Raw genomic sequence first — 17,299 nt, 5'->3', positions numbered from 1 at the left:
GCAGATTGAACAGATATTTTGACTGCTGTTCTTCTCTAATTCCAGGCCTGTAGTTTGGTATGTGTTAAAATCCCTGACTGCTTTCCTCTTTGCCTTCCAATTCTGCTTATGTGTGGCTACTGTGGGATGATGTACCTAGCAAGCACTCTGAAATTGGCTACCAAGTATGTGTTTTTCTGTTAGGCCAAAGTACTGCAGCAGGTGCATTTGCATCCATGCCAAATTGGGCTTTAAATGAGTAACAACTGATTGAACTACAGAGGCTATTCACTCAGAGAGACTTTCAGAGAAATCCTGTTACAGTTGGTTTAGCAAACCTCTACTTACAAGGTTAGTCCAAACTCATGTAACTGAAATGATGATCTGCAGGAACAAACTGCTAAAGATTTATAGCTTATCATCCATTTAGCAGTTGTGTATATCAACAAGCTTGGGCTTCAGTTCTTTATTTATAACACACTAAAATTAAACAACAACTTAATACAGTTGGAAACTCAAAAAATTGCTAGAACTATATGGTAAATTGTTGAATACTTCCTGAAGCTAACACTATTTCACAGAAATATTATGAAGTTGGTTAAAATGCATTGAAGACTTGTTTTATTATTCTTATTGTATCATTGCAATTAAATTCAAAAGGTACAGTTGAGAAAGTGATCCAGATGGGTTAATCCTTGTAGTGATTTTCATTCTATCTGATTCTTTCCTAACAGGTCGTGAAGAAGATATTCACTAACAGCCAAAACCAAATATAGGCTGAAGATGGTAATTCAGCAATCACATGAGACAGTTAACTGACTAATCTTCGCATATTAGAATAGTATGTTGTTGCATTTTAAAGATCAATGGATCTATCATATGCTAGAACATCAGTATTTGATTCACACATGCCACTTCCTGATATGAACAAAGGGGCTTTTAAACCATAGCCAATCCAGTTTTATAGGAGTACTTGCAAAGGAGATTGAGACAACAGCTAAGCTTGATGACCGGATGCCATAAGGTATTTTAAAATCTACGAGATAATGAAAACACTTTTTGTCAGATATGGTTAGTATCTTTGACTTTAGAGAAAACGAAAGATCGAGTCACTAAGGCTGAACATGCTACATGGAGACATAGTAACTCTCTCAAATACCATTTGCTATACCAGAAGCCATTCAGAGCACCAGTCAACACTTTTAGGAAATGGAAAACAGTCTGAGCAACCCTGTGACACTGCAGTTACATACAGCTGTATAGTTACATTGTGCTGCCAAGGAGAGTCCTACATCAGGAAAACACTTTGCATCCAGGTGTGCCTAATCCAAAGCAGGCTTTTTGGTGTCTCTTACCTGAGTTTTGAGCATGACATTGAGAGGTATGTAAATAAGCATGACTTCTCATCAAACATCAGAGAGATCTCTCTTTTCCCTAAGGACTTCTGAAATGGAGATTTTTATTCTGATAAGTTAAAAAGTGTGCATGTATGCACCTAAAGTATATAAACAACAAAACACTGTGCTGGCTTTGTGGAGTAGAGCTCATGTCCCAGGTGATCTATGTGACACGGAAACTGTTTCTTACCCTTCAGTTTTAACAGATGCAATAGAGAAAAGTTATCTTGCTACACTTTCTTAAATGCTCCAAGCTCCCCAAATTAAAGATGATTTAAAATTGTTGAACTTGCTGGTCCATCTTCAACAGCTCTGAAACTACTCAGCAATTCATGTCCTATCTTCACATACGACAACAATATGATCTTACAGATGTTTTAAATGTTATCTAGGTACCCAAAGAGGTAAGAGCTTATTAAATATTTCAGAAATGACTAGGTACCTTCATGACTCTGTGACACTGAAAGATTTTAGTGTCCACAATTAACCTCTACTGGAAATCAGTGTATAATTAGCAGGTGTGACAGTAGAGAGCTTGTTTTTCAGGTATCTAAATAACTATGAAAATGTATCCAAAAGTTCATTTTAAAATTTGGCTCTGGGCACCTCATCTTTTCAGAAGCCGACTCTATTTTTGGACACTGAAAAAGAAAGCTGATCATCCAATTCCCAAATGACGAGTCATATCACTGCTTTAGAAACTATGGCCTCATGGTTACTTGCCAGAATCAATTCGGGCTGAACGAACTAGTCTGCATTTTATCTGAATCAATATGTCTTTAACAAGAACTCAGTCTGAACAAAAATGGTCCAGAAGTAACTTGGTTAACTAGTTCTTGCCATTGTCCATGGCTCTTTCTATAGCCAAAAAGGAAAAGAAATTGCTCATGCCTGCTTGGATTTAAAAGCTCTTTCTGGCTAGGGATTAGCTCTTATAGAATGTTTTTAGAGTCCAGTACAATAATAGACCACAGTTTTGGCTGGGTAATATAAATGGTATTGAGCCACTTAATAACTGATAATTAACTTTATAGTGAAAAGTAACATGATTAGGATTAAGCATATGGTACCACAGCGTACCAGTATCGCATACCAGTTTACAGTCTGCATGTTAGTGTTCTAAAATGCGAGTGCATTATAATTAGTTATAATGTAAAACTAACAGAATTTGCTGAAAGTAACTAATTTATAAGACTTCTGCTGTTTTTTAGCTACGACAAGAAAGAGCTTAATTATGAGACACTATTTCCCACAATAATTTTGTTTGAAAGTTGGGATTTTACAGTCTGGAAGGGTGGATAAGTAAATGATAAAACCTGGCTGGAGAGCAGCTCTGGGAAAAAGGCCCTAGGGGTGCTGGCAGAGAGCAAGCTGACCATGAGCCAGCAGTGTGCCCTGGCAGCCATAGGAGGCTGACAGCATCCTGGGCTGTACCAACAGGATGGCCTGTAGATGAGGGATGGGGTTATCCCCCTCTACTCAGCACTTGCTGACCACATCCGTAATACTGACTCTGTTTCCCTTCAATACAAGACAGACAACAGTAAGAGGGAGACAGTCCAGGGGAGGACCACCAGGATGGTCGAGGCTGGAGCACTCATCCTGTGAGCAGAGGCAGTGGGACCAGGACTTGTTCAGCCTGGAGAAGAGACGGCTTCAGGGGGTCCCAATAGCAGCTCCCCAGTGCCTATGAGGATGGAACCAGGACCTTCCCAGAGGTGCATGGGGGTAGGACAAGAGACAACAGGCATCAGCTGAAACAAGAGAGGATCAGATTGGATATAAGGAAAAACTTTTACCCTGTGAGAACAGTCCAGCAGTGGAGCAGCTTGCCCAGAGAGGTGGTGCAGTCTCCATCCTTGGAGCTTTTCAAGACTCGACTGCTAAGACCCTGGGCAACCTGGTTTGATCTCCCAGCTGGCCCTGCCTGAGCAGGGCATTGGACTAGAGACCTCCAAAGGTCCCCTTCAGGAGAGTTATCCTGAGTTATCCTTTGATTGTATTTAACTAATAGGTGATGAAGTCTGTCATGAGAGACATTCTTACAGCTTATCAATTTGTGATGAAACTTATATTATTTATGTCAAAATATGTTTAAAATATTTCAGTGCTAATGCTTGTTTTTTCTAATCACATAGTCTCTGGAATAAAAATATCTTGTCATAACAAAGAAAGTATGTATTGCCTTAAAAACACACATTGAGTTGGACAGCAAAAGGACAGCTGAAAGATTTAGCACAATGGCCAGCAGCGGTAATCACTCGGCTAGAGTACATCTTTACTCCTGCCAGAGAAAACATCATGATTAAAATAAGCTAATTCTATTATAGAGCTTAAAATAAGACAGCAAAACAACAAAGAAATTAAATTTCAATAGGCTCACCACTAGACTATAAGGCACTAGAGCACTACTTGTTTTTTTCTGATGTGACTCCCCACATTTGAGTATCTGTTAATATACATTTAAAGTTGCTTCCACAATTAACATAATCATCACAGAATCTAGAAAAATATCACAGCTAAAATGATATAAGCATTAAAGTGCATGAAATAGACCAATATGATGTAAAAATAATGACCTATCCTTGTCACTGTTACAAGGCTTAAAAATAATTCAGTTAAGCTTTTCTCTCTGTGTCTAAATGTCTTACAGATCAAAATAGGTGAGACTATATTCTAGAAAGAAAAAAAATTAAATTATGTCTTTAAGGATAACAGCAGCAAATTTTGATTAAAAAATTTCTTCCTAAGAAGAAGAGGTCCATACTAATGGAGGTGGAATAAGAAAACAAGAGCTGGCTAAATAATTTTTAAGAATTTGGTGCCCAAGAGGTTCTGTTAGTTTTCAGATGCTTCAGATTTAATTATTATTATGCAATGCTTTCACAGCGTTTTTTAAAGGCTTTATGGACTGTTTTTTCTGATCTCTTTCTTTTTTGTTTTTTCAATAATTGTATTGTAAGAGGTTGCAGACAAAGAAAAAATCTTTTACCAATAATTATCAAAAAGCTGATGTGGATTTTTTCAATCATTGAAATTACCAGGATATGAAAAATGCAAATTGCTTTCTCTTGAGCTCACAGACTGCTTAAGATCTGTCCATTTTAGAGCTGTACTGGAGTTCATTTTAGTTGAATTTCCAGCCTGATTTGCTCCTTGTCACTGCTGCCTCTCTTCCATAAGCCATACTATCAATATTCATCTCCTTTTCTTCTTTCTTCTCTTGCCTGCCTGGGTATGAGAGATGAACATTTGTGTTCTTCTTGAATGGTATGCATCCTTCTTTGACTGCTGGCTCCCCCTTGAAAGCATCATCATGCAACTTGGCCCTACCCTACAACTGTTTGATAAACCATACCAATATAAGCACTGCCCACTTTTTAAGACTCAAGGAAATAACATGCAACAATCATGAGGAGTTTTAGGTGCTACCCCACTTCCACTGCCTTTAACATGGTATTAAATGGACCTTCAGAGGAAAGAAGTGGTCTCAGGATCTACTGTTCCCTCTAAAACTTGAAGAGAATTACTACAGCAACTTGCAGATTAATGAATCCTTTCAATCCATGGCTTCAGTACAGTGCTGTGTATAGTTTAAAGTTTATGTGTTTATATCCACATACATACAGTGAATGTGGCATGACTTCTAAAAGTGAAGTAATTTATTCAGAAGAACTACAGTAGTGAACAGTTAATAAGATACTAAAATCAAATTTGTAAAATTATGACATCACCTATTTTACCGTTTTTAGAAAAAACAAACAAAACCCAACAAAAAACATCAACAGGAATCTTGGCATGAAATATCAGCTTTCAGTATCTATTGGCATCACGACTCCTTTTTCTAGCAATGAGATAAATGTCAGGGGAATAGAAATTTATCTATTAGCATCTATTAGTGTTTGGCAGACATCCATGCATATTCTGGCAGCATTTTTGTAACTGTTTTTTAGTATGACAGATTGAAGTTTGAGTGTTCATCTGATATTTTTATTTAGAAAGCAAACACCCAACTAAAATTATGTAACTATTGCAACATCAACAGTAAAAGAAAGATTATCTGGCTAAGAGCTTGTACCTCATATTAAGGTCACACCACACCAGCAATTAATGAAAGACCGTTCTATGAAAAACAGACACCATACTTATTAACTCATGAAAAGGAACAACGAATACTTCATTTTGCCCAGTTAACTGTAAAATACTGGCTAGAAGTGTTGTAAAGCAGCCAGAAAACTAGTGACTGTGCCAATTAAGTTGTATTTCTCTTCAGTTTATCTGGAAACTGAAACCTCACAGGCAGTAAGATTCAATTTTTTAAAGTTTGGTCTATTTTTAAAGTAAGTTGTGTATGGATGAGCCTTTAATGACTTCATAAAAAAAGACCAGCTAGTTGGTACTGCTCACAGAAAGAACAGATTTGGTAAAATTTAGAAAAAATATTATTAGTGTTAAAATCTATGTCTGTGGATAGGAGGAGACAAAAATTTTGAACTCCTGCTCAGATCAGCTGTAGGTGGGTTACAACATTTTCTGAATCTAGAACATGTTTATAAAAGCTCGTGGAGAATTTTTTTTTTCTTTTTGATTAGAGCTCCAATTAAATGAAATTAAATTATAAGGGCTCTACCTAGTGTGTTAAGCAGTAGGTCTTTTATGTGCTTTGTTTACTGACAGAGAACCTGGTGCTACTGACTTTTAAAGGTCTTCCCGCTGAGCGTTCTCACACATGGCTCTGACCCACCTTGTCATCACTCCAGCACTGCCCATTCTGCAGCTCTTCTCACCATGGGGCAGAGCGCGCAGGATCCTCTGCTGCATGACACTGACAATTAGAGGCTGCGAGAGGAAATATCCTGCAGTTAAGGTCCCTTTTATCATCTGTGTATTTTTTTTCCTTGTGAATCAAAGGCAACCAGGGAAATGAACACCAAAAGACATTGAGTCTGTACTTTATTAAAGACTGTCTTCACCAGAAACCTAAACACCTTGTAATATTAATACTGGGAAGCTTTCAAACACTTTACATTGGCCAGAGATTCAATGTGTCTGCTGTCTCCGACTGAAATCAATACTTTATCCTCTTGTTTGTTTGTTGATCACTGAGATATAGACAAGAAATGGGCTACTATATCTATTATATTCCATGCCAAAGACTGACACTTTAAATTGTGCTGAAGTACACCTCTCTAACCCAGTAGAGCTGTGGTGACGGGGCAATACGCTGATTGAGGTTTACCCAAAGATGTGCATTTTTTCCACAGTATATTTTAAAATCAGAGGGAATATTTTGGTAGAACCAATAAAACCCTGAACAGTCTGTTCACTTTGCTATTCTGCTGGGGAATGTTTACTGCTACAGATGAGTAGTGTCACTTGTATTTTCATATCCAGTCCTGTTTTCTGTGTTTGATTTGATTCAACCTTGCATTTAATAGCTAAAACATAATACTCAATAACTTCAAAATGCTTGTTTTCTTTTTAGAGCAGCAACTCTTTTCTAAATGTATTTTCAACCAAAATAACACAGCACAGTTTTATGCACAGGAAAAATTTATTTATTATAATGGTGAATATTATAGACCAATAGAATTAATATTTATTTAGGGTTAGACTAAACCTTCTGCCCTGTTTATATGATAGCACAAAGTTTCATCACCTCAACAGAAATAATCTCTGTTAGTTCCTGACCAGATGTGGGTATTCACTCTAGCCCTCCTGCTGGCTCTCTTCAAGTAGAAATGTTTCTAAGTCAGAAATGGAGTTCTCTATTCCCCACAGATATTTTAAGAATAAACTGGGCAACCATGAAGTAGGACCACAAAGAGATTTAGGCAAGACTATGCTTACTGGCACTTCACCTTCATTTTTGGAACGTGGCTCCTGAAACGAAAGCTGACTGAGGTGCTAGCAGTCCCAGCCCTGAGTCATCTCCTGGTCTCCTCATTTTCCCCTACTGCGTGTATTGCTCGATTTTAACTTCTACCTTAAAGAATTCATTTGAAAAATTACCATTGCCAGAAATGTCAAGAATACTGAGACTTCTTTCAAAAGAACTTCTGACAAACATCTGATGCCATAGTACCTCATCTGCAATTTTGTAACTGACCCAAGTTGCAGCAATAGCTGACAGAGCTATGCCTGGCTGGTACTCTGCTCAACAGACTGTGCATTTAGAGATTTTTGCCAAAGGGATTCTGCAATTGCAGCTTTTACTGCACTTTCCACTGTAAAAAAATTTAGCTGGTTATGCCACTCTCAAGTTATTGATTGATAAAAGTAGAAATGTTTTCAGATTATATTTAGGCTTGCTCTAAAACTAAAAACAGTTTCATTATTTTTTTTAAGTACTTCAGCTGAAAATCCTTATTTGATGTAGTCCAAATTTACTGTGGATTGGAAAAATGTATAAAATTGAGAAAATATTTAATTTCAAGGATTTACAACTGCTATAAACATAATCAGTAATGTGTGAACTTCCAAGGGCTTAAGTAGCTTGGTCCATTTAAGGATGTAAATGTTTAGTTGCTTATTGGAAAAACATTTGAAAGTATCCAAGTATCTGGAATCTACAGAATAGGAAGTCTTGTAAAAGCAGGTTTTTATTTATATATCTAGAATTTCTGAACCAGAAACATCAAAATAACAGCCTTTCTACATTCCTTTATTTCTAATTCCAGTCCTGGATGAAACTAAATAATCTTAAGAAAGAAAGAGGGAGCTGTAAAACTTTACTATAAATTCTCAGAATGAGAAACAAAGTTTGACTGGAGATTTTGAGTTCATTCTTAATCCAAATTTAATTTTAATTTTAATAAAATGCAATCCAATCTCCTTAACTACGGTGCTCTTACCATTGTCAGTACTAAAATATACTAATCTTTTTTTTCTGTTTTGTAATATTTTGTAGTATACTTCAGTCTGTTTGTAATAATATAAACTAAAAAGGGGTTTAAGTTGATATTTCAAAATAAACACCAACATTTAACTATGTCACATCCTTTTGTGAAGGCCTTCACACCTTTCTTATGGCTTTGTCTTCCACGAATTCTGTGCAGCATCATGTGTCAGCCGAGCTGCCAGCAGCAGCAATCAGACAAAGGCTACTTACCCTGCACAACGCGAGACCTGAATGTCTGAGTCGAGATCCAATTGCATTTGGCAAAAATGATGCTAACTGCTACCAGAACCAGCTGTGACTTCAGTCAGTGGGCCTGATTTAAATACTTGTCTCCTAAATGCATGCTTAATATTTCCATTAAAAATCATACCCTCATGACCGCCTGAGATGCAAAAGAATTAAACAAAAGCTGAAACTGAAAACAAGGCGACCACATTTCCTTTCACAGGCTAGTCTGTGCTCAAGTGCATGGAAACAACAGCAACCACATGAGAAAACTGACTCCAAATGGCACTAAGTTTTACTTACTGTTTGTAATATTAAATATAACGTATTTCACAACCCCCCCAAAAATTGGTTTGGGGGGGGGAAGAAGGAGGAGAGATTTGTAGGCATATGTACAGGACACAAAACTTAGGTCAAAACTGCTTTTGAAACTGCACTGAAAATTTGAACTGCACTGAAAAAATAGGAATAGAGCTTTGACTTTTATTTCTGATTCTACACGAAATTACTTATGGCAATGGGACACACTCACCGTGGTTCTATTCCTCTAGTATAAAGTGAGGGTCAATATGTTTCTATGCCCTGAAGATTTTTTAATGACTCTGAGTTAGCTTATCATCTTGTATGGTACATATTGTTAATAATGGACAAGAGTCTATAATGCTGGATGGCTCCTTGACAAATTATTTAAAATTAGTTGCAACCAGTAGTCCTAGTTATACTCAGTTTGCAGACTTGGACATAATTAAAGGATGTGGCGAAACCTGAACTGCCTTGGAAGAGGAAATACCAAATAATACCAACTGCAAACTCTATAAAGAAAATACTTATTAAACATTAGACACAATTTGGGAATTATTTATGAACCTCAACAGCTAATATAATAGCAGCATCCTGAGCAGACAGCTACTTAGCTTTGACAGTGCTAATTAGCACTGTAGCTTTTCTATCTGAAGCTTTTTTTTTTAACCTATTCCTCTCAATCAGCAAAAGAAAAGAAACAGCCTCAACAAGGATAACTGAAGAAAATGTCACCAACAAATAACAGACACAAATCAGAATGCCAGTTGGTATTTGGATGTTCGTGTAACTATTTTAAGGTAATTGTGGTGCTGTATTTGACATACATTAGCAAATTATCAATTAAAATAAATGACGAAGAAACCAACAGGACTTCTACTCTGAGATATATAGAAGTAATAGTTGCAGTGTTTGTAGCAACAAGACATCCATTCCACAAAGTCTGCTTATATTTCTCATTAAGTTCACTAATACGCCACGTGACAACATCAAAGTACTTACAATACTCACAGAACTCTCATAACAGAAGAGAATAGAAGAACAGCCTCATAATATTGTGGAAGCACTTTGCCAAAGTAAAAATCCTTATCTCCAGTAAAATACGCCAGCAAACCAAAATTTCCTTCCACACTAACAACCAGACAACAAAGTTCCCACTCAATCATTAAACCCTGCTGACTTGAACACTCCGATTGGTATCAGTGATGGTTAATCAAGACATCAAATAAATCGTAATAGGTTTTAACACCAAGTAGGAAGTTAGTGTCTAGAGAGTAACCGACATATAAGGGACTGATGCAATTTTACTGAGTGCTTTGCAGGATAACTTCAAACATTTTACGCAGGCTACTTTCCAGAAAGAGAAAAAATTCTATTTGGGAAATAATGAATAACATTTACACAGACATTTGTCAGGTCTATAATCCTATACATTGAAAAAAACACATAGTTAAAGCCAGCCTTTATCATTTAGATAAGTAATGCTGTAGTCCAAGAAATAAATACAAGGAGATGTGAAAACAAGTAAATATTTACTCACCAGCCTTCTCCTTTTCTGAAATAACTGGCATAGCCTGAAAAAAAAAGTTATGCCACTATTAGAAAACAAGAATATTAGGGGAAACATTGTAATGTATTAATGTAGGCTGTATGTTTATGTTTCAGAAGGTCTGAAAAGAACTGAGGTCTCACTGCATTATGCACTCTGGAAAGAAACATGCAGTTTCCATCTGAATGGCTTATATCTATTATGAAACTAATTATTGTTAAAAAAAAAAGGATTAGGAGAGAAGGGAAAAGATAGAGTTAATATAAATAAGATATTGTAATGGTTGCATTTTGACACAATCATCGTAGAATACCTGCCCATGAAATTCCAGTGGGAAATTACTGAATAATTCTGAAGGAGAGAGCACTGAAAACTGTGTGGCTGAAAATGAAGCTAAAACGCCAAATCTTCTTCCTGCAGAAGTCAGTAAGAGTCCTGCCAGTGACTCCACAAAATTAGGACTCAGGCTCAAACCTACTTCTGTATCATGCTGATTTCTTATTCTGTATATAACTTTTCAGAGGCAAGTAACAGAAATGGTTTTCATGTTGGCTGTAACTGCTTGTGAAATAAAAGTACAGATGATGTACAAATCTTTCATATCACGCCTTTCTCTCAGCCTAACTCTGAAGAACTTTCTGAGTGTATTTTTCCTAGAATAAATAGGTTATAGACCAAGTAAGTTATGATTTATATGGCACACATATGTACAGAATTAAAGAATGCGCAGATCCAATAAAGGGAGGAAAGACCGGATGAGAAATCAGACTGGGTGTGCAATGTATGCAGAACCACCATGTGAGTTAAGGTATCATTTCTACATCCCTTTTGCTCATGTCAGTATAGTCTTTATTCAGCAAAATTTCCTGCTGCAGACTCCAAAGAAAAAGAAAGAGGGGAGTGATGGACAGAAACGACAAAACAGCCAGTTTCAGACTTTCTATAGAGTTCTTGAAAGAGACTGAAAATCTCATTTCAGAATTTGATTTGTGCTGCTCTTTATTATTTTATAACATTTCCTGGGTGAAATGTTGTACAAAATTTCAAACAGAAAAAGTCTTTAGATAATACATATTAATAAATACCTCACAGACTGGCAATGGCCGTGTAATTACTTTTGTGATTCATTCTGTTTCACCTGAACTCTGCCTAGTTCTGATAACTGATATATCTGTTGCTTGAACTGGACATTAAGAAATAGCATAGCATCAGACTACTATTATTTAAAACAACAGCAGCCATCTGTTTGAAAAACAGTTCCTTTTTTGTGCAAACATATATTTGTTTGGAAGAAGCACTCTGCTCCAGTGACACAATGAAGGCATTATCTTTTGTAGACTGAAGAAACTTGATATGCCAAAGAAATAATAAAATCATAGAATAAGTCAAGCTATTAGTTGCAAAAAAAGGTGTATCACGTATAGATTTTTTTAGAAATAATTGATGGAATTTTGAAAAACAGTATGTAATTTTCTTCTCCTTTCCAAACCTCAGTGGCTACATTGGCTGATCTTCTTAAGAGAAAAATAAGAAAATGAGAAAAAAAAATACTATTCAAAACATTTTGTAAAAAACTTCTGAAGTGGTTTACCCATAAAAATCCAATGTGAGCATACACATTACATGAATATACATACCTGCATTATTATATCCAATTGTTCTAGACATGCAGCTGAGCCTGCCAGACCGAAAGTGAATCTTCTAAATTTTGCTCGACTTGGAGGTTTAAAAATTCCAGTCTAAATTCTAAATCATTCTAAATTCCATCTAGCATATTCCCCCAGTTTCGTGTCATGAATGACATACAGTCGTGACTAAATGGTTTCACTTCCATGTCATTTGTTCATCTTTTGGTCCGTTTCCCTCCTATTTGATTCTACAGATTCACTATTGTCATTTCTCCTAGCAGGAGATTGAGAGAAAGTTGTAAAGAGGCGAAGATGAAGAACAAGCAAACAGGAAAAGAAAACCCAAACAGAAAGAATGAAGAAAATGAGTGAACAGAAATGTAAATGGAATGAGGGAAGAGTCAGGATAAAAGAAGGAAAGAAGGGGACAGGTTATGTTCACAGGTTTTTATTTTGAGATTTGTTAGTCATAAAAAAGACAAAGAGGCTATGAAGGTGTCCTTGAAGATCAGCTTAGCAGACGACATTGAGATGACTGGAGAAATGACAATAAACATGGTGTCAGTATTGAAATCACAATCTGTGTCATCAAAAAGAGAAAACACTTGGACAACCAAGGCCTTTGTAAGGTCTAAAACGCAAGGCCAAGAGGATTAAATGGGATTCAGCTGGACTGAGGGGAAGCAGTTGCAGGGCTCAACAAGGATATGACGGAATGACAAGTAAGGAAGATAATGTTTCTGCTGGCTTTATTACGAACGTAAATGGACCAGCCGAGCTGATTTATTATTGACTTTAATAATGTTGTCTGTCTCTGCAATGCAAAGCCACTGGTAGCACCTTTGGCCTGAATGAACACTTCTTAATTGCTAATCGCCACAGAAGAGAGAGTAGAAAGAATAATCAGCTCCCATCATGTTTCGTATTAGCACACAGGGAATGTGGATTTTAAAACGTTTTTAATCTTGTCATTCGTTGCTCCTAGTTATTTCGTGAAATACTCAATCTTACTATCTGATGACCACTAAAACTTGTTGATTTACAACCTAACACAAATTTTAGTAAATGTGTTAGACTTTTATAAACACTCTTAAAACAACAGACAGCAACTGTACCTAAGATATGAAGGGAGCTTGGAGGATACTTTGGGACATATGGCTGAGCTACAGTTCTCTGGTAGCATGACTGCTAATAGGCCTAAAGATCATTTAAAAAGTGGTTTTAGCCTAGGTAAAAAGCCTACGGTAGCTGAAAATACATAGAACCATAAAGCCTCAAGACAGATGGGTAAATCACAAAATTAGCACGTGTTAACTAGGATGAAGCAGCACTGTAAATTCCTGTAAATTCTACTAAAGGTAGAGCGAAGTTTGCAGATGAAAGTACTTAATGTTCACTACAGTAATCTTGCAGCAATTCATTAAGACTGATGCTAGTGAGACTAATGTGGATTACATAAGGTATCAAAAGTATGAACTCTAAAATCAAGTCATTTGCAAGGATAAAGAAAATACTACAACATGCAGATAAAGAAATACATTCAAAATAATAACATCACAAAGCATGTGAGACTTTTCCCAGAAGAGTAAGGCAAAGACCCCCCTACAACAGTGCCTAGTTGTAACCACCCTCTTTCACCTGCTGCAGGTCTCCCCGTAAAGCATTACAGACACACAAAGATTTTTTTTATTGCTTCATTTTTCTTCTTCGTATCAGAATTAGCCCTCTTTTTTCAGTAAAACGTGCTTCCATTTCCTTAATGTGCTTCTAAAATTAGAAGATCACATTTTCTCTGATTTGTTCTTATTCACTGACTGGAAAAGAAGAAAGCATAGTATTTTCTAGGAACCAAATCTTTCTCAAATTCAAGTGAATACAAGGGAAAAAAAATCTCTAAAAAACGTTTATAGCAATATCAAAAGGAATGGAAGTAAAACTTCTTCTACAGAACAGAATAGAAAGCATGTTTTTTCAAAGAATATCTACACTTTCTATTGTAAAGACTGCAAATAATATGAATGTTTGACTCAGAACATGACATGGTATATTCAGAAATTCTGAATCTGTTAAAACAGATATGAAAGATGAAAGAAGTTTTCCCTAAAATACTGTATATAAATAATCTTACTCTTTAATTCTTTACAATTTAAGGAGGATGTGTCCATATATTTTTTAATCAAAGGTTAAGAGTGCTTAGTTTATACAAAAATTATAAATCTGCTTATTTGTTTAAGGTATATAGTAGATGCAAAAGCACTGATTTAAACAAACAAAAGTTAAATAAATGTTTATACACAAAGTACAAAGATACATCTTGAAAAATATTTCCAAATATGTATGTTTTCTAGCCACAGTGTAATTCTACTGAATCATGATGCCTTATTTTTTTAATTCTTGGTAAAGAAGTAATATAAGCCAAAAATTCTGTCAGCACATTCTACTGCCACTTTAGAGCTGAGAATAGAATCCTAAAAGAACATAGTATTTCCTGAAAATTTAAAATAACGCAAACAGTGAGCAAACCTGGTTCAACAATATCTCAGACAATTCTACTATTGGTTTATCTTTTTGGTAATACAGCTACATACAACGCTTACATGCTCTCTAGTGGGAAAACATGACTTACTGTTACTTATGAGAAATGCTCTCATCTTCAGTACAGTTTTGAATTCACTGGTGACCTTCTTCAATGAGTTCCATATATTCCAAATGAATTGCCTTCCCAGGAAGTGATTTAACATTTCTGGCAATTAAATTGGATTTTCCTGCTCGGCCAGATGGGTTCACTGTAACTTCATATCATTTCTAACTCCTCACAGAACTAAGGAACTCAACTAACAATTTCCACATGATTGGGTCACACCTTTTAAAAAATCAGACACACACCCTTTTTACATCTCTCACAGATCTTAGCAAACACCTGCCAAAATCATACTACTCTGTATTATATTAATACTATGTGCTCTTAGCACCACCTAGGAAAAAAGCAGGGAGGAAATCACTCTAGACAGGTAAGCAGGTATGACTTCCTGACCCAAGATTTTGTTTTACACTAGAAAATGTGATTTTAATCTATGAAAAGCTGATGTGAAATGATAACTGTAAAATTTGTGTATGCATCCTTCCTGTATTGTACCTGTTTTCCTCTAAATATACGATATCTGCAAATATATCTGTAAAGTGCATGCAAAATACTATTTTGAAAGGACAACATTTTTCTTTAAAGTTACAGCTGCTTTGCACAGATACAAATGATTACATGAAATATTGGGTTAAAGGACCATTTCTTTTGAATTTTATTGTAAGTTAGGTGAAAACTTGTTTTCCGTCTAGAAACAAAAAGATAGAAAATTCTGGTGAATCAAAACTTAAAGAAAATTCTTGATCAAATGAAAAGTTTTGTTTGACCAAAACTAGGTATCTAGCTTTTTCTGAGCTTTAAGAGTATTTTAAAATGAAAAAGCAGCAAATTTGTAGAAACCCCATAATTTCAAGCTGCAACAATGAAAGATTCATTCTGGGTGTGTTGACACAAAAGACCTTTTCTGTCTGTTTATTAAGCGAGAGAGGAAGACCAGGAATAGCAGATGTTTGAACAAATAATTCTGGACAATAACATGAAGTGGACCAAACTTTGCTTATAGTTCCTCACTAAGGAAAGAGGAAAGAAAAAGTCCCCTCCTCCCCAAATTAGCCTACCTCTACAGCAGTGAGAATTCAGGTGGTTTTGCCTCTGAGTTTGGCAAAATGATCAGTACAGTAGCTTTCCAAAGTAACAACAGTATGGTCGGCAGATATGTGCAGTGTCTTGGCAGCGAAAGGAGGAGACATTATCTGCAAAGATGGTTGAGTGTCTTTGAGGGCAACAGTGAGGATATACTGCAAAACTTCCATTGCAAAGAGCAGGGGAACATCTTGGCTGGCCTGAACATGGCTTGACTTTCCCTAAGATGCAGTGTAAAGCTGTATGTTTATACTTAACCTAAACCTGCAGACAAAGTCATTATGAATTAAAGTAGTTATCTTTTTGCTTCCTTGGACTTGCAAAACATGAACAACTGCATCATGATTGACTCTTGTGCAAAGAGCTATAGCAGACAGCAAAGCTTTGTATAAATTGGGAAAGCTTCTGTTAAGGTCCATGTAACAAAATTTCTGAAGTGAGGATCTAGTGACACCTTTTATTCTTGTAGTCTCTGATAAATCAACTGCAGTGAGTCTGTATTTCTATTTTCCAAACAAGATACAGCTTCTTGTCTGATTTTTGTATGACAGAGGCTGAGTGTCAACATCTTTATTTAAAGCTGTTTAAATCAACACTTTTTTTCAGAATACTACTGCTTGGGTTTTTTTGGATTACAGAAGATAAAAAGCATTTGTCATCACAGAAATCACATTTTTAATGCTGCCATCCAACCATGATGGATATTTTACAAAATCTTTCCACCCTACTAGGTTGTCAGCTATCCAGTTCTTTCTCAGGTATGTATTTGAATAGATAAGTTGGGAAATTTTCCTACTAGTGATCTGATATGTCTTGATTTGCATGCATTTCTCTATTTTTTTTAATACATAATTTATTATCCTTCAAACTTATTTTTTACTGAATTTGGCAATGAATACAAAACTGGCCCTATGCACTCACACTTTCATTATTTCCAGATGCTCTTTTTGCAATATATTTAAATTAAGAAGAGCTATAATTTGGCAAAAGTTAGTAGACTGTTTCCTGATCACCTGCCAATGGTTTATCAAAGATTTAGGCTCACAAAGGATCACAAAGCTTTCTACCTTCCCTTAAATGAAAAGCAGATAGGAGATGACTGATATATCCATGCAACAGTTCTGCCTCTGGAAATACTGTCTTATACTGTCCAGGGTGAAAGTAAAACTCCAGAATAAACATTAGCATACTGGGATTTGACCTGAAAGGGAAAATCCAGTCTTCATAATAACCCTGGTCAGGGGACTCTTGTTGGGCTCAAGCTGCTGTAAATCCTCCACCTTATTTTTGGAAGCACTTTTTTGGTAATCGCCTATTATTGTTGCAATTAAAAATCATGGTCTAAATTCTCACTTTAGTAGATGCCTCTTTTATGCAAAACAGTTTTAGTAAGAATTGTATTTTTTACAGAATTGATTTGCTTAAAATATAAAACAACATGTTCCTTTCCTAGAAAGCTGTATATTGCATTAGGAGCAGAAAAGAGACTAGCCTCCAAAGCCTGCAAACATAAAAATAAATGCTGTATCTTAGTTTTTAAATAGGAACATTGGAGCCAACAAGGAGAGGTGTGCTGCTGGACCTCGTACTAACAAA

The 17,299-nt window shown here is 36.0% G+C and overlaps 1 protein-coding gene across 3 annotated transcripts in view; it reads right to left on the bottom strand.

Moving 5' to 3' along the window:
* The window catches only part of DLC1 (DLC1 Rho GTPase activating protein), a 243,482-nt gene that overhangs the window by 129,826 nt on the left and 96,357 nt on the right, over positions 1 to 17,299 (bottom strand). For all 3 annotated transcript variants that reach the window (XM_013949493.2, XM_013949495.2, XM_013949494.2), the window contains exon 5: positions 10,343 to 10,376. In XM_013949493.2, the coding sequence (XP_013804947.1) occupies positions 10,343 to 10,376 (34 nt within the window). The remainder of the gene's footprint in view (positions 1 to 10,342; positions 10,377 to 17,299) is intronic.

Source organism: Apteryx mantelli, chromosome 5 (genome assembly GCF_036417845.1).
Source record: "Apteryx mantelli isolate bAptMan1 chromosome 5, bAptMan1.hap1, whole genome shotgun sequence".
Lineage (NCBI taxonomy): Eukaryota > Metazoa > Chordata > Aves > Apterygiformes > Apterygidae > Apteryx > Apteryx mantelli.
Note: the sequence above shows the minus strand (reverse complement) of the source record. Positions and strands in the feature narration are given on the sequence as shown.